The sequence below is a fragment of the Protopterus annectens genome, chromosome 10.part0 (assembly GCF_019279795.1).
Source record: "Protopterus annectens isolate FY-2018-M chromosome 10.part0, PAN1.0, whole genome shotgun sequence".
Taxonomy (NCBI): Eukaryota; Metazoa; Chordata; order Ceratodontiformes; family Protopteridae; genus Protopterus; species Protopterus annectens.
Window position 1 is genome coordinate 192,483,170 of NC_056744.1, and position 22,562 is coordinate 192,505,731.

The following is a 22,562-nucleotide window of genomic DNA, read 5'->3' on the forward strand; positions in this document are numbered from 1 at the left end:
GTGCAAGATACAGTAACAGATAAAGTAACGAGAAAAACGGTAAAGATGGCTACTGACACTTCTTCAGCAAAGCTTTCAGTAGCAAATCTGATGAACCAGAGCTACCAGTTTTGGAAATTCAAGATGAGGATGCTTCTAATAAGAGAAGATATGTGGAAATATGGAAATGAAGTCAGACTGGCAGATCCCATGGAAGAGTGGATAGAAAAGGAATAAAAAAAACTTAAGAGCATGATCTTTCTTTGCATAGATAATAATCAAATTATATACATATGCAACTGTGAAACCATTAAAGAAGTGAGGGAGGAACTGTAAAATGTACATGAAAGAGCTAATTTCAGCAATAAACTCCGTTTAATTAGAAAACTATATAAGACAAAGCTGAAGAAAGACCAGGATATGCAGACTTATATAAGGCATAGCTGAGAAATGGTTGAAAGGATGAAAGGTATTGTGGAAGATATAAAATACTTTCACATTGCAGCACTTTTACTTCATGCTCTACCTGAAAGTTATGAGACACTTGTTACAGAACATGATGCACATCCAGATGATGGAGTGATATCAGAGTATTTTAAAGGCAAGCTTAAGAATGAATACAAGAACAAGAGAGAAAGTATATGCACAGCTAGAAGCACATACATGCTTTGTGTGTAGAACAACGGAACACTTAAAGGCAGATTGCAGAGTCTGGAAAGCTAGAATGCAAAGGCAAGCTAAATGACAAGCTAAGAATGTCTAGGTAGAAGCAGATATCCCTTCAGATGCTGAGTATGTATTTGAGTCCAAATTAGGTGCCTCATCTGTGTAAGCATGGTGTGTTGACTCAGGAGGTACAAGTCATATGACCAATGACAGAAATTTCTTCACTCGACTTAATAAAAGCAAAACAGAAAAAAATCACCACAGCTAATGGGCAGGTAATAAAGTCAGAAGGAATTAGAAACCATTTTATTTATTGTCCTAACTCTCAGAATTTCACCAGAAAGATACACGAGAAATGTTCTGTAAGTGCCTGTTCTTGAAAGTAACCTATTGTCAGTGAATAAGCTTACACACCAAGGCAACCTAGTGACCTTCCAAGGTGGCGGTTGTATAATCACAAAATGAGATTGCTTATTTGCAAAGGCCAAAATCACAGATGAACTGTATCAGCTGAACTGCAGTGAAATGGTTAATACAGCCGAAGAGGAAAAATGTTCAAACTGGATTCACACTTGGCACAGATGTCTTGGTTACAGAAATCCTGACCTAATAAAGAACGTAGTTGAGGGTAACTATGCAAGTGATGTAAAAATTAGCCAGTGTGATCAAATAATGAAATGTACCAGCTGCATTAAGGGAAAATGATGAGAAAGACTTTTCAAAGCAGAACAACATCACAGCTGAAAAACCTTTGAACTTAATTCATTCAGATCTTTGTGGTCCAATGAAAAATATGACTCCATTAAAAAAGGTATTTTCTTAGTTTCGATGATGATTACTCCAGGTACACCAAATTGTGCCTGTTGCACAACAAGGATGAAGTGCCAGTGAAGTTAGAACAGCATTTAGCTCAAGTAAGTAATACATTTGTTGGAATGCTCAGAGAGCTACATACAGGCAATGGGTCTGAATATACAAGTGGCACAACACAAGCCAGTGTCAGAAAACATGGAATTATATTCCAGACCACTGTATCATATAACCCGATGATGATATGCCAAACACATACAAGGAAGGGGCTATCATGACTGCATTCGATCTCCAAAATTGCTTGCCAAGAATATCAACAGAGAAAACTCCATATGAACTGTATTACAGAAAGAAACCAGATACAAGACACATCAAAATTTTTAGAGTAAAACCTATATACACATTTCAAAGTAAAAACATACAAAATAGGATCCATGTGCAAAGGAAAGAGTACTTGTGGGTTATAGTGAGTCTCAAGAAGGAACAGAATTCTACATCCAAATGCAAACAAGATAATCAGCAGAAATGTAATTAATGAAATTTCCATATGTTCAAAGTTTTAGGAACTGGCACAAACTGTTCAGTCTGAGGAAAAATCCACATTTGTGTCAAAAGAAAAACAAGAACAAACCTACACAGAAATAGAAAATATTACAGACAACTCAAAAACTGTTAAAGATGTTCAGTCATGAAATCAACATAAAGCAATAAAGGTATTCCACCTAAACTTTTGTTTTATATGGCTCAGTTCAGGCTGAGCTGGGTGCATGGGAAGAGATGTAAAAACTACCTCCACATGAGAAGCAAATCTGGATTAGAGCTGATGATGAAGAGATGACTTCACACAATGAACTCCAGACATGGACACTTTCAGAGCTACTTCAATGTAAACATAATCAGATGTAAATGGGTTTTTAAAATAAAATGTGACTCCGAAGGGAAAGTCTGTGCAAACAAGGTAAGATGAATTGCAAGAGGATACTCAAAAATTTTTGGTGAAGACTATGATGCTACTTTTGCTCCAGTTACCAAACAAAGAACTTTCAGAACACTGATGACAATGGAGGCTTTAAAGAAAGCGTCAAACATCATGATATCAAGACAGTTTTTCTATAGAAGAGTAAATATACATGTCACAGTCAGAAGGATATGGGAAAAGTCGAGAAGACCATCTTGTTTGCAAACTATAAAAATCCCTGTATGGTCTTAAGCAAGCAGCTCAAGCATGGAACTGAAAAGAAAACAAAGTTCTACTAGATGAAGATTCATGCGAAGCAAAGCCGATCCATGCCTATACTCCAAACATATAGATGCTGAATGGCTGTATCTGTTAGTATATGCAGATGACTTTTATTATTGCTTACAAAAGGAATGAAGAAATTGCAAAGTTAATAAAAGTACTGAAAGAGCACATTGAGACTAAAGATCTTTATGAGGTGACATACTACCTAGGAATTATCATACAGCATGAGGAGGACAGCAGTTTTCTGTTGAATCAGAATGAAAACATTGATTCAGTTCTTCAACAATTCAATGTGACTGAAGCTAAAGAGTGAGCATGCCCATGAACATAGCTTATCCAAAGTTGGAAGGAGAGGAAGATCTTCTACAATCTGATAAGCAGTACAGTCAAGCAGTGGGGGCACTTCTGCACATTGTAACCACTGCACATCCAGACATTGCAGCAGCCATGTCACTTCTCTGCAGGCATGTAAATAAACCACATCAAAGAGACTGGAATGCAATAAAAACCTCACAGGATATGTGGGCTCTGATTGGGCAGGTGACCTCAACACATGCAAATCTGCAAGTGGCTACTTGTTCAGATTATGAACAGTCCTGTATCCTGGTCCAGCAAGAAACAGATCTCAGTAGCATTGCCTTCTACAGAGGCAGAATATATTTCTGCTGCCTATGCCAGTCAAGAAGCCATTTGGTTGCAGCAGTTACTTGAAGATCTTGGAGAACCAGTATCCCAGCCTATGGTCTTATATGAGGACAATCAGAGATGTATTAAACATGCAACCAGCAAGAAGATCAATGCAAGAACCAAGTATATTGATGTTAGACCCCATTATATTTGACATGTGGTTGAACAAGAAGTGATTGTGCTTTCATATTGTGAAACTGATAAAATGATTGCTAATGCTGTGACAAAGCCACTCACAGTAAACAAGTTTGTAGATTTTATATCACAAATGAGGTTGACTTAAGTAGTAGTTGTTGAGTGGGGGTGTTAGACATACATATATATATATATATATATATATATATATATATATATATATATATATATATATACATATGGGTCTACTTTGTTTGATAGAAAACACATTTCACTGAAACTCATTTCATCGAAGCCTCATTTCACTGAAAATGAATTTCCTGAGCACAATTCACTGAAAGCTCACTTCACATAAAAAAACTCATTTGACTGTACATTATTTAATCTAAAAATCTATATTCCCTGTTCCCCACTGTAGTTTGATCCTGGAGTTAGTATATATAGTAAGGTCCCCACATTGGGGGGGTGTGGGTGGAGTAGCCCTGACCTATTTTAAATGTTGTAAACCATAGACATGAATACTTACAACATGGATGAATAACTCTTTCCAGAAGATAATATATACCCAAACTACATGGGGGGCTATGCCACCTGACACCCCATCTATGTGGGGGTCTGTGCCCCCCACACCCCCTTACTATATATACTAACTCCAGGATCGCACTACAGTGGGTAACATGCATATACCTTTTTAGACAAAATGAGTTTTAGTCAAATGAGTTTTCAGTGAAGTAAGCGTTCAGTGAATTTTGCTCAGGCAATTCATTTTCAGTTAAATGAGACTTCGACGAAATGAGTTTCAGTGAAATGTGTTTTCTATCAAAGCAGACCCATACACACAGCCACACACACACACACACACACACACACACACAGACACACACACACACACACACACACACACACACACACACACACACACATATATCTATCTATATATATATATATATATATATATATATATATATATATATATATAGCAACAACTATGTGTATGTGCATTTTAGTTATGTGTAATAATATATTTACCCACAAGATGGCAGTGTTTTCTGGTGAACACTTATGGGAACTTGCTTGATGTAATTTCCTGTTCCGTAAGCAGTATGATTCATGACATTAAAAAAATAAATAAATAAACATACCTCAGTTTAGACTGCAATCTGGCTGTAAGCATCTATATGCTGTGCCCAGAAGAATTTTTTTCTAACACAGGTAATTTTTTGTTGTTGTTTTTTTTTTTGATGAAGTTTACACCAAGTCCAAGCAAGGCCTTCAGCGGTGTTTTTTTTATTAACAGCCTATGGCTGGACAGTCTGTTTGGGACTGAACCTAAATGGTAGAGTATTTTTATGGGCTATAAAGCTTTGCATTAAGATAGTGTACATATTGTATACAGATTTGCATTAAGGTATTTATGCATTGCATGTAGAGTTCTACATAAAGTGCTAAACTGAGTGGTATACCATTTTCTTTTTTGTTCCAGTTTGGAGCAACAAATCTATATTTTTATATACTTGCCCTCCAGTGGTTTTCCAGACTTAAATATAATATGTATGTGTTTGTGAAATGTAATATAATGTAAAGTAATCTAAACCAATGTATAAAAACATATTAGGTAAGTGATCATAAGGAGCATAAGATACCTGTACAAATGTAGAAATTAACTGGACTTCAACGTGAATAAAATACTGTTATTTTTATTAGTTAAAACACATCACATAAGTGTTTTCATCTCTCATGGAGACTTCTTCAGATAAAATGCACTCACATTCATCATCCTTTTTATAAACCAGCTGAAGTTCATCAACCAATCATGAAATGCTAGTAATTAAATAAATCCCCTGTGTTAAAGGTGTAGAAAGCACCTATTCCTATCATAAGTACTTGCAAAAACATTTTTTTAAATAGAATAAACTATAAAACATAAATAAAAATACATAAAAATCATGTTAAATTCCTTTAAAATTTATGTTAACAAATCTGCTTTTTCACTCAGTATGGGTTTGAGAGATACTTGGTCATTCAGACCTGGGGGAGTGATGCATTTAGTTGCAACTCCCAGACAAGTTCTCTTTTTAACAAATGTCTTTGCCAGTCACCAGCCCTAGAATGAATGTGCACTTTTTTCCAGTATACCAAAGCTAAACTTAACAAAATTACTATACTCAACAGAGTGCCTGTAAAATACATTCACTTCCTTTTTCTTTCCGATCTCATAAAGGTGCTCATGAATTCTTGATTTCAAAGCTCTCTCTGTCTTTCCAACGTAGTATCCTGAGCAACTGTCACATTTAGCTAGGTCCACTAGTTTGCTGGTGTTACAATTCCCTTTCACAACGGAAACCCTGGTATGCAAAACATTGTCCAAAACCATTTTCTCTTTCCATAATGTACATACAATATGCACAACTACCACAAGATGTGGTACCAATACCAACATTTTTGTGTTTGTTTAACATTTTCTAAGATATATTTAAAATTCCTACCAGTTTTGCTTACAAAAAAGGGTTCAGGCCCATCCAAATGGGAAAATTCATTATTAACCTTAAAAATGTTCCAGTTCTTCTTTATAACTTCCCTAATCTCTTTGGAATAAACATTGTGTTCTGATACTAAGGCTTTTTTGTATTTGTTATCTCCCTTGTTCCTATTTTCATTAGTAAAATCCATCCCAAGCAGGGGTGGATACTTAGTACCCCAACCTTTCCTTACTTCTTCAAAAATACTATCCACTATCTTCTGGGGATGTTTCCTTTCTATAAACATTTTCTTTAGTATGTCAAACTCCTGGTCCAGTTCTTTAATATCAGAGGTCATTCTTGCCACCCATTTGGCCTGACCCTTTACCAGTCCTTTCTTCTGATGGCACAGATAGTTACTACTATAGTGCAGATATACATTACAAAATGTTTATTTCCCATAAAGGTTGGTAATTAATTTGTTGTCCATTTGGAAATGTTAACATCCAAGTAACTAATAAGTCCCAAGAATGTGTAAACCTAAAGTAGCTACTGCTACCATTCAAATGTTTCATAAACTCACTAATTTGGTCTACTGTGCCATCCCACAAAATAAAAATATCATCCAAAAACCCCACATAAAGATATAGGTGTTTGGCAAAGGAACTCTTCAGAATAAATTCATTCTCCCATCCCAGCATGACAATATTAGCATAGGTGGGGGATCAAGCTGCCCCCATCGCAACTCCTCTGATTTGCTGGTAAAGTTCACCTTCAAAATGGACAAAATTATCGTCCAAGATGGGTTCCATCAGCTCAACATAGAGCCTAATCCTGTCTTCTGAAAAAGAAGAAAATTGTTGCATGGAATTATAAAAAAGTTCTATCCCCTTAATTTTGGGAATACTATTAAAGAGATCCACTGCATAAATAGTAAGGAAAATAAGTTCTTCCTTTCATAAATCCTGTTTTAATTTTCCTAAAAATTCCCAAGAGTCTTTCAGGAGATGGTGGGGTCTTGGTCACTACTTCTTTGCACCATTTAGCCACAAGAATGGCCAAGGGATGAGTCTTACTCTCCCTACTGGTCACAATAGGCCTAAAAGGAGGTTTGTCAACATTCTTGTGAACCTTTGGTATACTGAAAATATTCTGTGTCATTGGCTTTTTCTGTTATAAAAATGTGTAAGTGTCCACATCTATCCTATTTTCTAAGAAGTATTCTTCTAAGTAAAAATCCAACCTTTGATAGGCTATTGTAATCTCATTTTTCGACACAGAGGAATAGGTGTCAGTGTTATAAAGTAGGGAGGTCATTTCGTTCTTATAATCTTCTGTTTTAAAAATAACAGTCCCCCCCCTTGTCAGGTTTCATCACCCTTAAGTCATTACACTCTCTAATTTAGGTCAAAACTTCTTTCTCCTTTTTTGTTAAATTACACCACCCTTTCTTTTTCTCTGCATACAGTTGTTAGAGCTGAGTCTTTCATGCCTCGGTAAATGAGACACAGGTCACCTCTCATTATCCTGCATATATACTGAGAATACAAAGAGTTTTGGTAATCTAGTGTGGTATTAGCTGGGTTTAAGACCTTTAATTTTCTTAGCTAGAAATATTTGGGGCCTTTTCAGTTAAGCAATATTCTTGGATTTGTATATACCAGGGGTACATTGTCTTCAGTGATGGATCTAATAAGGGATAAATTAAGCAGTAGGATGACTTATTTGGGTCTTGCAGATATTGCCTTGGAAATTAACTGGGATAGCTAGAAAAATTTCTTGATGGTGGTGGAAACATGGTGATCGAATCAGAGAAAGTTATCCACATAAGATCCTGGGTCTGTTATGGCCAAATATGGCTGAAGAGGATTACCATTTATTACATATGAGGTGGTAGCAACCTTTCTGCCAAACGCTACTATGCTGCACTTTTTCATTTAGTTTGAGACTGTTTTTGATACACTATGTATATGCATATTCCAGCCCTTAACTGGAACTTTTTATGCTCAGTGGATGAGAGGATAACTGTGCCCAGTTTGCAGTCATCAGCAAACTTGGTCAACCACACTTCTGGTATATTGGTTTGGATGTCTGCCGAATAAATGCCAATCAGGGAAGGGCACAGAAATGATCCCTGTAGCACCTCTCTATTTGAAAATTAACATTCAGAGAGGGGACTAACAACTTTTACAACTTGGAATCTATTGGATAAGTCAGTTTGCAATGCAGCAGACAATGTAGGGTTTTACTTTAAGCTTGCTAGTTTTTCGGCAGTTCTAACATGAGTGATAATGTGAATACCTTGGCCAGGTCAAGGTAAGCATCATGTAAAGAATGACTACTGTCCACATCCCCTGTAGCATTTTCAAAGAAGCTTACTAGGTTCAGGAGACAGAACCTGCCCATAACAAAACCTAATTGATTGGAATCTAGATCAGTTAAGTCACCAATGTCTGCATAAATGAGTTCTGCTATGATAAGTTTCATGGTTTTGCATTTAAGGCTGGTGAGGCTGAAAGGATTACAATTACCCAGATCTGTAGAGGGGTCACCATCATGCAAGTGAGTCACAGTGGCTTTTCTCCAGGCATCATGAACAGACTGTGTAGACAGAATAAGATTGAACAAGCAAATACTTATACATACTTTGCACTGATGAGAATATAGCTCTGTGCGTTGTGTGATCCTATGAAAGCATAATTTTAATCCTTTGACGAAGGTTCTAAGACTTGTCCCAAGGTAACTACAGGGGAATTTAAAATCTCAGGGATATTGGGCAACCTTGTGGGTAGGAGGGGTAATGTTATCCCTAAATCTGTCTGATAACATATTAGTTATATCCTTGGAGTCAGAATGGGTGATATTATTATTATTATGGATGAGCTCAGCATACTGTTGGACATTATTTCGTAATTTTCAAACCTACCAGTAGAAAGATGTGTAGTTTCCTTTGGAATCCAGAGCAGCTTTAAGTTCATACTCAGCTTTAAATTTTCTAATAGTGTTTTTAAGTTCCTTGCTGAAGTAGGGAAACAGGGATTCCATGCAACTTTTCATTACTTCCTTCTTTTGTTGTATAGTTTCTTAATATGCAAGTTTCACATGAGTGGTTTATTCCTGAATTTACAGTAATCTTTAGGACAGATGGGTACTAATTTTTCTATGCAATTGTTCAGATGTTGGTATATGTGAGAGGTGAATGCAGCAGCCCTCACAGGTGGGGCCAATTACAAGGGATTGTTGAGAAATTTTACATAGGTCTTCTACAAGCTGAAGTAGGTTTGCCTTGGAGAAGTCCCTAAATATGCTTTTATTTGGTGGAGTGGTAGTACCACTAAGCCTGTCTGACTTTACTGATTTGTGGTCAGACTTATCCAGGGATGAAAACAGAGGTAAGCCAGAGGGCTTGAATAAAGTCTGGTACCCAGCCTGTGACCCAGAGGGTGACAGGACTAACAAGAAACAGAGAACAAAGGATTAGTCCAGATAAAATCACTATAGCTAGCAGATCTAGGAGACTCTGTCTGATGCCCTCTCTGTGGGATGAATAAAGACACCTTGTTGAAGTTTCCAGTAGTTTATTCAGTTAAGATGGCAGGTGGATGAGTGTTCTTTATTTTTCCCACAGGTAACTATCAGAGTCTCCTAGATCTGTTAGTTAAAGGGATTTTATCTGGCCTAATCTTTTGTACTCTCTTTATCCAGGCATGAGGATATGCAGGATGAGGTGCTGGTAGAGCTAGGTTAGTAAAGACCAGGTCAAGGATATTAGGGCCTCTAGCTGGAAGTTTTACAATTTGCTTCAATATATTGGTATTAATGAGTTCTAAGAAATGCCAAGAGGAGCCATTTTTAGATGTGTAAGTGTGCCAGTTACTGCTTGGGTAATTAAAGTCCCCTAGTGTGACAGTTTTTGGTTTGATATCTAATGCCTCAGTTGTGTTGGGCAATTTCTGTGATAAACAGACATCATTAATGGGGATCTGTAGCTAACAATTAAACTATATTTGTTAAGGGTGATTGGGATCTCCATGAACCCCAAGTCTGGGTTCTGGGCAGTTTGATGTGAAGTAATGATATTTTTAACAACTATATACAAATCCCCCACTGATTTCCAAGGGTCTGAAGGTACAAGATTTGCTAAACCCTGATATAAAGGGAGTCCTGTCATTGCAATGAAAGCATGTCTCAAAGGGGAGTCCTGTCATTGCAATGAAAGCATGTCTCAATAACTATACAAATATGAATGTGATCAAGTTACAGGAGGGCCTCAAGTGCTAGCTTCTTTCTATTTAGACTCCTAACATTGAGTAGTGCCACCTTGATGTTGTCCAAATTTGACTTTTTTTTATGTAGGAATGTCCAGTAGGAGGACTCTGCCTAAAATAGGTACTTTGAAGGCAACAAAGCTTTAGCCATTATGTGGAAACCCTGTTACGATAGAAATAATTCATCCTTGGTGAAACTGGAGGCTTTATCTACCATATCATCCAAGGCTGAATCATACTGGATCTCACAGAATGACACCAACTACTTAGCTAATTGTTAAGCAGATTATCTTGTTTTTGTATCCAGGCGTCATTCTTGGTGATGGCTAGATGCTCCTCAAGACCACTGTCTTTCCTGCCTCTAACAAATGCATACTTAGTTCTGCCATGTCTGTCTGCATGTCCATCTGGTGGAGCATCTCAGGTCATTCACTGCTACAAAGGCCATATTTGTCTGGCTTAAGGGACATTATGGCCTTTATAACATCACAGATCTTGGCACTAAAGTTGTATGCTTAACTATAGAGTCACCTATAACTAAAGCATTTCTCTGTGAGAAAGAAGAATTAGTAAGCCTTATGCGCTTAAGCCTGGTTTTCTAATAACACCTCGGTGAACTTTGTGGATTTGCAATATGTGTGGGTACAGAAGGAGTAGGTTTTGCCTTGTATGATGGAGGTTGATATATTTTACAGTGAGTTCTAAAAGGCTTAGACATATTTTTCTTAACCGTCTCAAAATATGTTATGTGACCGGTAGTGTGCTGCAACTGATGTGGTACTGTGGAGATATGAAGCTTACTGATTGTTGACTGTTGCCACCAAGCTTCTTAAATATTTACACCTCTTGTAGGTTCTACTAGCGGCTGGTAGCAGCGGTGAACAGCTGGTAAGCATGAGATAGTTGCTACACTGTCTTATAAAACCTAATGCAATCAGACTGACCCCAGATAGGGACAGTGCAGACTGCTGAGTCATATCACCAGAGGAAGGAAAACTGGCATGTGCGTAGTGCGGGGGACTACTATACTAGACCCTACAGACCTATGGATGAAGTATTTATGGAGATACTCTGAAGTTAGGTTAGATGGTAGCTAATCTAGCAATACTTATTGAAAAGACAATATATGATTTGTCAAGAATGACGAACTGAAAGGATTTGCCTGTTGGCTACTACTGGTGCTGGGACACAGTAGCACTAATCCCAAGATGAGAAGCAGGATACAGGCTCTTTGGTGTTCAGCAGTCTCTTCCCAGCCCATGCAGGGGTTTGAAGGCTTGTTGTAGCCTTCACCTGGCAGATGTCCTGAATAGCAACCAGACCAATAAGGGAAAATACACACACACACACGCACACACACACACACACACACACACACACACACACACACACACACACACACACACACACACACACACACACACACACACATACATACTGCCCGGGCAGGAGCAAGAAGGGGGAATCTAAATGTAGATACAGATATACAGATATATTGATGTATTGATATATATATATATATATATTTATGCAGCTAGAATCTACATCTGTTACCTATTTTCATTGTATAATATGACAAACTAAAAATCAAAGTATTCTTTTTTTTTTGTATAGTTCATCTGCTTGCTATCTATCACTCCCTCCCACCTATCCATCCAATTCATTCCTCATGGGAAGAGAGCCATCAGTGACTATTTTTCCCCCCATGAAGCAAGAGCCAATCATGGGGGCCAAGATACAGGCAGACATGTGTGTCTATCCCCACCCCCAAGAGCTCCAAGTATCCCCTCGGCAGCTTCCAAGGGACATTACCACTAGCATTATGGGTGGGTAGGAGCATCAAGCTTCCTATGCTACTGCTCCCTTATCTACATGAATACACTCTGGCAGGACATCACGCTGGCTTAGACTCTATGGGCTACACCACCCAGAGCTCCTATGTGGTACTGTCCATGTAACAGGCCAGGTCAACTTCTTCCCCCAGGAAAGGCAACAGATTCCTGCTGCCTGTAGTCACTGTTATTTGAGTTTTGTACTACTTCATGGAATTCAAGAGTCATTTCCAAGAAGTCAAGAATATTAAGTATTTTTATGTGAAGTGTTATATGGAGGCTGTTTTAGATGCCATAGCTGGATGATGGTTTTTATTTTGGATATGGGTGTGGGCAACACTCTCACAGTTGAGTAACTGTCCTTCTGACACCCCTATTCATCTGGGTCAGGTACTGTCACACTCACCCCTTACATGTTATTTTAGCTTAATCACACTACTAACATCTGAATCTAGATGTGAAGCAAGGACGAGGAGTTCCATCTTCCCAGTTCCAGACAATATCAACAGGGTATTATGATGCAGAGTTAGGAGCCTTTTCTTAGGCCTCATGTGGGCATGCATTCATGCTGTCTTTGTTTGTGTGTGTCGGTGTGTGTGTGTGTGTGTGTGTGTGTGTGTGTGTGTGTGTGTGCACGCATGCATGTGTGTGTAAAAATCATCCTCATTCTCATGATCAAGGCTTTCTGTAAGTATCACGTTTATCTGTAGCCTTTGAAAACAGTTTATCTGTATTCTCTGAAAACAGTCAAGAAGGTTTCAGTAACAGAGAAGAAGCCATTGCTTAAATTAGTTTGATATTAGCCTGCTGATGATGACTCTTTAAGTAAGGGGTCCAACCACCCTGCCAAAGACATGTAGTATCGATTGTCATTATTGTTATTTACCCAAGGAAATGGTTTTGTACTAAGTGAAATTAGGTATTGTGTGGTATATACGTAAGGTAAAGCTTTAGTTTTTCTTGGATTCTGAAGAATGGCCTCCTGTATTCTTTATGTGTCTGTCTATATGTGTGTGCATGTGTTTTTGGGTTACATACATTTCATCAATGCGTTTTACACTGAATAGAGAAAAAGCTGGTACAGCTGATTGAAAATCAGCTGATCATACTGCACTGGCATTATTTTGTGTGATATTGTAGAACTGGAGGATATGGGAAATTTGCCCTTACCTTACTGATGTGCAGTCTTGGACTTGGTATACTGTATATAATTAGTAGGCGTTGTGGGAGGCACAGCCTTCAACATGGAGGTGCAGGAGGCTAGATGTATTTTTTTTTGATATTCTAGTTTCAAACAGGTGTTCGAGAATTAAAAGTTTCATCTTTTATATATGTGTAGAATCTGATAAATATAGATATCTATATATATATATATATATATATATATATATATATATATATATATATATATATATATATGGGTCTACCTGAGATGGTCGACAGGCCATTTGATCGACACTCATTTGGTCGACAGTTCATTTGGTCGACAAGCAGATTTGCTCCCCTCCCCAATGTTGTGCGACCCTGGAGTTGATATATATATATATATATAGTTAGGGGTGTCTGGGGGGGGCACAGCCCCCCACATTGGGGGGTGTGGGGGGCAAAGCCCCCCCACATAACATGCTTGTCAACCAAATTAACTGTCGACCAAATGGATGTTGATCAAATAGCCTGTTGACCATCTCAGGTAGACCAATAGATATATATATACATATATATATATATATATATATATATATATATATATATATTGATATATATATGTATATATATATATATATATATATATATATATATATAGATTGATTTATATATATATATATATATATATATATATATATATATATATATATATATTTGACTGATTGCAGATTTGTTGGATCAAATAAACTGCATGTTGGTTTTGTCAAATGCACAATTTGCCAACTGTTTTGAATCCTAAAGTGAACTTTTTTGCAGAAAATGTTAAGTTGGTGAGTTTATAGGGTGGGATTATGTTTTTGTTTGTGTGAGTGTGTGTGTGTGTGTGTGTATATGTGTGTGTGTGTGTGTGTGTGTGTGTGTGTGTGTGTGTGTGTGTGTGTGTGTGTGTGCGTGAGACAGCGTGCACGTGTGTGTGTGTGTGTGTGTGTGTGTGTGTGTGTGTGTGTGTGTGTGTGTGTGTGTGTGTGTGTGTGTGTGTGTTTGTGTAAAAATATTCCTCAATCTCATGAACAAGGCTTTCTGTCAGTATCATGTTTATCTGTAGTCTCTGAAAACACTCAAGAATGCTTAATAAGTAAATAGACATAAGGAAAAAATTCTTAAGGTAGACATTCATCCAGAATGGTTTGGAGGGACAGGTATATTTAACAGAGGATAATGCTACTATGGAACAGACTCCATATCCACATAAAACAAAGTTCATCCATATCCATTTTCAAACATAGCTTAGATCTATGGATCTGAAAAAGAAAATTTATCCCAGGACTGCCCTTCATACTAATGATAGACAAATGCCTCTCCTAAATCCTTTATCCCATGCAGGCCCCCCTCAAATTATCTTTGATATGATCCCAGTTATTCTCAATAGAAATAATATATAATTATTGACCATCAGATGGTTAAGACCAGTCTATAAAACATGGGCTAGGTTGTTTCAAGCTCAAAAAGGGAGACTGGCTAGGTTTACAGTGATCCACAAGGGCAGCTGGCCTAGTATTTACCTATGACCTATGAACTGATACATCTGTTTTTCTCTCTCTTTTTCATATTTATTTGTATTTGCTAATGAGGGTAAAGCACTGATCTGCATAAACTTATTTCAGACTCATTCCATGAGCACTGTCTGGTTAAGTAACTTGGCCAGAGTCACGCAACAGGCAAATGGAAGTTGATGGAATTAAACTTTGGAAAGCAAAAAGCCACTGTCTAACAGCACGTATTCTTAATCATCTCTATTGACTGTTAGATTCCTGAAGAATGGCCTGTCTAAGGATAGATTACTGTAGTTGACTACCATTATGACCAGGATGCAAAGTTATCTTCTTGTAGTTATATGTATTTCTCATGTGGGATCTTGGGTGGACATTTACATCTGTTGCTCTGTAGTAGGTGTAACCATATTATTTTACTCAGTACATCAACGTTTTTCAAACTTAGTTTATGATGTCCTCCTTAAAAACTGAAAATACATATTCACTTTTAAGAGAAATCAATGCATAGACTGTGTTTGACAGTAAGAGTTATTTTTAACTTGCACGAGACTGCAAATAAAAAACAAGTACATTAAGCTAATTACTCTTAATGAGTCATTATGTCTTCCATTGAATGATAAAATTAGTAACAAACTAGATTTTATTCTGAAACAGATTGCATATGGAGAGTGAGGACAAGAAAAAAAAATGATGGGCTATTCAGGTGTTAAGAATTATAAAGGCTCATTCCATGAGTATGACCTTTCCACTGATTTGAGATCCAGGCATTTCCTTGCTAGGTGAGACTCCTATACCCTATTTGTTGCTGCTTTGGAGTGCTTAATTAGCTCAGATATTCCCCATGGCAAATGTTTGGTTATGAGGAGTGGGACAGTTTCCTGGTGTGGCAAAGTAGCCTACCTTCCAGCTTCCCCGACACAGTGACACCTGTGACTTCACCAGTACTGCCTTGCTCTGGTAAGTGTTCTTTTGCATGCTGACCTCCCTAACCAGTGATCACACACAGGAGCAGCATGTGCTCAGCAGGGCAATGCTCCATGAATGCAATACCTAGTACTTCCTCTAGGGGCAACCCAAGCAGAGAGGCAGAGCCAGCGGATGAGTTGACACTGATGACTCACTCCCATTCCCTCCTGCCAAGTCTGTCAGGTGCCCTAGATGCTAATTAAACTCATGTTGCCTGAGCCATAGTCAGGAATTTATCTTTGCATATCACTGGACTGGCATTTCTGCCTCCAAATATTGTCAAATTGAAGAAGGGTGTGTGAAACTGTTTGACTGATATAATGTTTACTTCTTACAACTTGCAGGTGCACATCCCTGTGATCTATACATATATTTAACTTGTAGAAAACCTCCTACTAAACCCTTAAAACAGTAACATGTGCCAAATTAGAAACTCTCATTTATGCAAAAACATATGCCAAAATAATGAAATATGGAAACATTTTGATGAGTGCAAGCATAAATCTAACTGGATAGGAAATGGTCTACTAATTGTAGCTAAAAATCCCAGCTAGAGCAACTACACTTAAAGCAGGCGGTCTTTCATGACACCAAATATGATTTGAGCTTCAGAGACAAGTAGTGCTCAGTCCACATAAGTAGTGTTCAATCTACATGTTTCAGCTATGCACTTCAGAGGCAAGTGGTGTCCGGGGATATTTGATTATCAGAAGTACTGCTTTTGTAAACAAGTCATTGATGTGCTGCTGTAACTATTTATATTGACAGGTCATGCTTCTACTTACTTACTTACAGGATCTCTGGTACATCATTTATAAACACAAACCCAAGTACTGCTTGGTGAATGAGACATCTGACCACCTGCAATACTCAGACAGTGAGACCTTACATTAGTGGGACTCAGTGAGTCAGAATTGAGTGATCTTTCCCATAGTAAGGAATGCAGATTGTCTTCTTTCATCTTACCATGCCATGTACTGCATAAAGTAAGCACTAGTTGTTATCCCATGACATCTATACTGCACTTATTTATGTAATCTTATTTACATTTGTGTTGACTAGGTTAGTCTACTATGCCAATGATCTGTTTTCTGAGCAGACCTGAGATGGTGTTTATACTGATAGTTGTTTGGATAAAATGCTAGAGAAGTCCCTCTATTCTTTCTATTTTTAGTAGAAATGGAGGGGAGTAGCCATGATGGAATCCTAAAACGTGTATATCATATATGTAGGAGAAATGAAGACATTGCTGAGTTTGTTGGATACGGTTCACTCTGATAAACCATGGTCAAAGACTGTGAAGGAGTGAAGAGCAACTATAAGAGTAATTGCTGTTGCTGCTGCTGTAAGTGTGTTTGTATTCATGACAGAATACTTTGCAATGGCTGCAAGTTTCTTGAATGTGCCTTTATGGACAAAGGCAGTGACAGGTGTCTGGGAGTCTGTCCAAACAAAGGGCACAGGGAGGATGCAGAAAGTTGCTATAGTTAGCTTATGTGCTGAGAGAGTATACACACACACAAACAGCACATATCATTCTGAACAGGTTCTTCATGTGCATTCAGAAATGAGTATAGTGCTCTGCCGCTCAGTCTCACACATTCCTCTAAACAGAGTGTCAGAATGCAATTTCTAACAACACTTTTATTATGAAGGTAACACTACATACAAATGGCTATTATAATTATGTTTATAGTGAAGAATGCCTCATTAATGCTTTGATAGATACATTTTTCTAATCAGCATGTCTTATAAATGATTTACTTATGAAACACAAGTGAATGAGAATGTAATTGTTTAGGCATGATGATTGTGATGAATTAAAAATGCACATTTGCACAGATGATGGCATAGCATACAAATTCCGAGATGGCAAAGCCTAGTCAGTTGTTTCTGTCACCCACAGTAGTGTAGTTATCCCAGCACAAAGGTGTTTAAACATGTTGTGCTATTGGAACACAGATTTAAGGTAAAATAAAGGTAATACTTTGCAACAATTACTCTTAACAGTTCTCTGAATACTGCATGTAACAAAGTGCAACATCCTCTGTGGAATGTTGACATAAATCATTTGTCTGAAGCATGCTTTTTGACCATAGCATCAAGGGTTTAAGTCCAGTTGTGTCACATTATTTCTTACTGTGAAGTTATACTTCTTTGATATGGTTAATGGCATAAATCTTAATTTATATCTGTTAACAAACTTTTATGAACATATTTTGAATGCTGTTGCAAAAAATAATTTCTAAACACATCCATGTCCATAAGGACCAGTCATTATACCTTCTTCTTCTTCTTCTTCTTCTTCGGTTAGGGTCGCCACAGCGGATCACCTTGTCCGCACATTGAATGGCAGTGGAGTTTTACGGTGTCGAGTTGCCAGCCCGGCGCCCAACCTTCCACAGAAGGCACACTCACACGCACACCTAGGGCCAATTTAGAGTGTCCAATCCACCTGCAGCATGTCTTTGGGATGTGGAGGAAACCGAGCACCCGGAGGCCACAGGAGGACATGCAGACTCCGCACAGAAGGCACCCCAGCCGAGGATCGAACCGGAGAACCTCTTGCTGTGAGGCAGCAATGCTAACCACTGCACCACCGTGGCCGCCCTAAGGACCAGTCATTATACCACCTTTCCTTTAATCTACCCACACCACCATTAGTTTTTGCTTGTCCTAGAGCTTCTTCTTCACCACAGCCATCATTTACCAAAACCAAGCATGACTTATTAATACTGAGGACACACTATAAAGATCTACATTAATTACCCATTAAGACCACCCTTTCATATGTGTCTCTATATCTGTATCTATCTTCTCCCTGACTCCTTTGTACTGTTGACTATTCATTAGGCTGATGGATGTAAATGTCATGTTATGGCATTGTCTGCCATTACTTTGCTGAAGAATAAAAGCTACATCTTACATCGACTACACAGGGTATCACTGTGACTTCAACGGTGTGACTTTGACATGTGTGAGGTAGGTTTTCCTTGGTGGGATCTAGAGATAATGATAAATTCTGTAGACTTGTTTTTTCTTCTTGACAATGATTCATATCCACAATTATGTGAAACTCGCACTGTTTGTTTTTATGAGTGTCTTTCCTGTGAATGACTTGCCTATGTATCTATCTAAGCCTCTTCTTTTTATCAGTTATGGTGCTCAGCATTTGTGTGATGTCTGGCAACATGCAACTGCAGTATGCCTTGCTAAATCTCACTTCAGGTGTTATTGTATGCTCAGATAACTTGTGATTTCCTTTGAAGCATGTCTCATGTGTAGTAGGCATTAAAAAATATTTCAGTAGCTATCACATATACAATTTTGCCAGGAAATATATTTATAATAGTCATTCTTAGGTATTCTTAAAGGCACGATAAAAATTTAATATAATAATCACGTTCTCACACTCTTTGTAAATTCATCTGTATACTGGAGTCAAACTCTGCTGTAACTCTGCTTTTGCATTTAATTCAGAGAGGTTACACCTTATGCCATAGAGAAAGCTATGTTGATGGATGGATGGATATTGTCTACGAAGTACTGTCCAGAGTGCTGAAAGATGTGCATCTCCACTAAGCATGTTTGCACTGTTGAAGGTACACCAGATTAAAGTATTTCACTTTTTCCTTAGCAGATAGCACTGTTTGCTCACAGCCTAATGCAGAACACTTCATTTTTGAATTGACCTTTGGAGCTAACATGGAAAGTTATAATACAACAAGAAAAGCACCACTGAACACCACTAAACAATGGTACTCTACAGTCCCATTTCAATATATCAAAGTATCCTCATGTATGCACTAACACTTTGCCAATAGTCACACAAATACGTTTCTCAGCATTCTGCTTTCAAAAGTAATTTGGAACAAAAATAAGCATTGCTACAGAATGATATTACTTCATTACATGGAACGTGTGTAATGCACTTATGTGAAATGCAGTGAACTGTGTGGTTAACTGACCACTTTACTCTGGACAGTTGGGTCTGCACTACAGCACTGACACTTACAAACAATATACAACCACATGGAGCCTTGATGCATGGAAATAATTTGTTATCCCTACTGCATTAGAACATTAAGTACTGCTTGGTATTGGCAGGCTGCCCTGCCTATGCATGAGCACATACCATTCCTAATATCAGTTCCATTCATAAAGGTTTAAATACCATCATCATAATCTGCTGATCCATGAATGATTCATTGTCCATCCTGTGTTTCACAAGTGTGTGTGTTTCATGTACACAAGACAGGTAGGTGCATGTCAGTCTCAGTTCTGCAGTATACATTAATGACAGCATAGGTGAGATAAGTCAGCTGTATGCAAATATTATTGATCATAACATCAACCTTAATCAGCCATATCAACAAATATGGATATGCACAAAACCTTCAACATCACAATATCTTCTCTGACACAGAATGATATGCTAATCCTATCTGCATTTCACTGTCAGAGTGTAAAGTCAGATTTCTGCAGTGGTGCTTGTGTTAAGTATTGTGCGGTCTAGGTTGCATCACTAGATAGGTAGGAGTTCTAAATTCACAATAGTCAGTGTGTGTGTGTGTGTGTGTGTGTGTGTGTGTGTGTGTGTGTGTGTGTGTGTGTGTGTGTGTGTGTGTGTGTGTGTGTGTGTGTGTGTGTGTGTGTGTGTGTGTGTGTGTGTGTGTGTGTGTGTGTGTGTGTGTAGTTGCTCAGATATGATTTTAACTGATGTACACAATACATTAGTAGCCTGGAATTAATTTTAAACTGCAGGATGAGTTCACACCAATTTCACACACTTCCCTCAACATCATCTTCTCTGCAAAAACACACTGATGTCATCCTGTATAAAATGCATTCTCATAGGATAAAAATCAGACTTTTGCGGTTGCACTGGCATTAATTACTGTCTTCCAGATTACATAGTTTGATAAGTTGGGGGCTGTAATCTCAAAGCAGTCAGTGTGTGTGTGTGTGTGTGTGTGTGTGTGTGTGTGTGTGTGTGTGTGTGTGTGTGGAGTTGTGCAGGCATGACTTAACTACTACTGTCCACAATGCAATTAATGTACATAATGCAGAACCTATCCAATGAGTGGCATTATATTTTTCATTTTTGGATATTTGGTAAAGAATACTGTTCATGGTGGTCATTTAGTGAAAAGAGATATGAGAAACTAGTTTCATAATATTCACATTATTCATGTAGACTTTTGTTAGTGGGATTCAAGACTTAAGTTGACAAATGTTGCATTTAGTGCATTGGTGATTCCAAACGTGTAACAAGAAATCTACCTTAGTATGGAACATTTTTTGACATATAAGCAGATGTTATTATGGTCTGGGGATTTTAAAAGTTGTCTTAGTACAGTTAGTTTTTGTAAAGTTAGATTTACTGAAGAAGTAGATGTTAGGACTTAAAACGTAAACTCACATCAATAGGGACAGCTCAGGTCTTGCAGATTGTAATAGACAGAATTTTCTGGACAAATTGTTGAAAATATGTTGAATCTCTTATTTTTTAAGGAACAAACAACATCTCTTTAAAGAAAGTGTGACGCATTATAGGCAAAAACAAACAAATAAATAAATAATAAGACAAAGTGTTGTCCTCTTAAACTATGTTTGTTAACCAGCATGAAAAAGAATGTATAAGAACTGGTGTGTAACAAATAATAACATGTATAAAAAGAAAGTGGGTGATATTCATAGTCCTACTGTTTGCACTTGTGTAGCATTTTTTTTTGTTTTGCACAGTGCACCACTGTGCCCATATGCAAATTCAGTGATTGCAAGTTATTTATATTGGATAAGTACATGCAAAGGCATTTTCAGAAAAAATGCCACTTGCAGCAAAAAGGAAACTAACCAAAATTAATCCTTAAGTATGCTTGAAGTACTACATGGAAGCTGGCAGTTGTCTGGAATTTAACTTAGAGTCTGTCTCTTGGCTTAGAGGATTAAGGAGCTATGGTGCAAGGTTTGATTCCTTCAGCTTCCATTGCCTAACTCTGTGACTGAGCAAGTCACTTAACTAGATACTACTCCTGGGCTAAGTCTTAAAATGTCCATGGAAATCAGTGGTCTACCCTGGAAAACAAATGTAAATAAAAAAATGTAAGTGCTTGCTTAATTCTACCTATTCAACCAGTCAAATAATTTAGCCTTAGGATGGAAAATTATTTTTATCATCAATTAAATGGATTACAGTATTAAAACTAATAAACCAGATTGCACTTGTACATTCAGCAGAGCACCGTGGTAACATAATATATACTTTTAAAGTGAAGTATGCAGGACTGAAAAAAGTGCATATGCAATGACTTGGATTCACAAAAAAGGAGTAATGCTCCAAATGCCCCAAAGCATTCACCCCACAATGGGAGGGTCTACCATACACCTAATATCAAAAGCACACATGGATTATGCTTCATGATTATGCAGACTCAACTGCATCTGATTCCATTTTCACTTCTGTAATCATAGGAACATTAAAGAATTATTAGGTTTGTTTACACATTCATGCAGAAAGATGAGTTCTGCTGTGATGTCTGTTGCTGTCCACAGAATATTCATGACTACCCGAGATCTGGTTATATGGATATGCTCATGTGTTACTACATTTCATAAAGATAAGAGTAACTAATCCCAATAATCATACAATATCCACAAACAACATTGAATGTATGTGAATAAGATTAAGACCACCATATTAACTTGGTATCCCTCTAGATAGGCAACAAATGTTGGAAACTGTGAACTTACTCACGTAAGAAATAAATAGTAAAAATGTTAGAAATTATTAGGAAGCAGTTCATATTGATGTTAGG

General features: G+C 37.6%; 1 protein-coding gene across 1 annotated transcript in view; it reads right to left on the bottom strand.

The window, feature by feature from the left end:
- Nucleotides 1–2,547, bottom strand: part of LOC122814110 (extracellular calcium-sensing receptor-like) — a 41,994-nt gene extending 39,447 nt beyond the window's left edge. Inside the window, exon 1 of the mRNA XM_044086725.1 lies at nucleotides 2,485–2,547. Within this exon, the coding sequence (XP_043942660.1) occupies nucleotides 2,485–2,547 (63 nt within the window). The remainder of the gene's footprint in view (nucleotides 1–2,484) is intronic.
- Nucleotides 2,548–22,562: the final 20,015 nt, after the last annotated feature.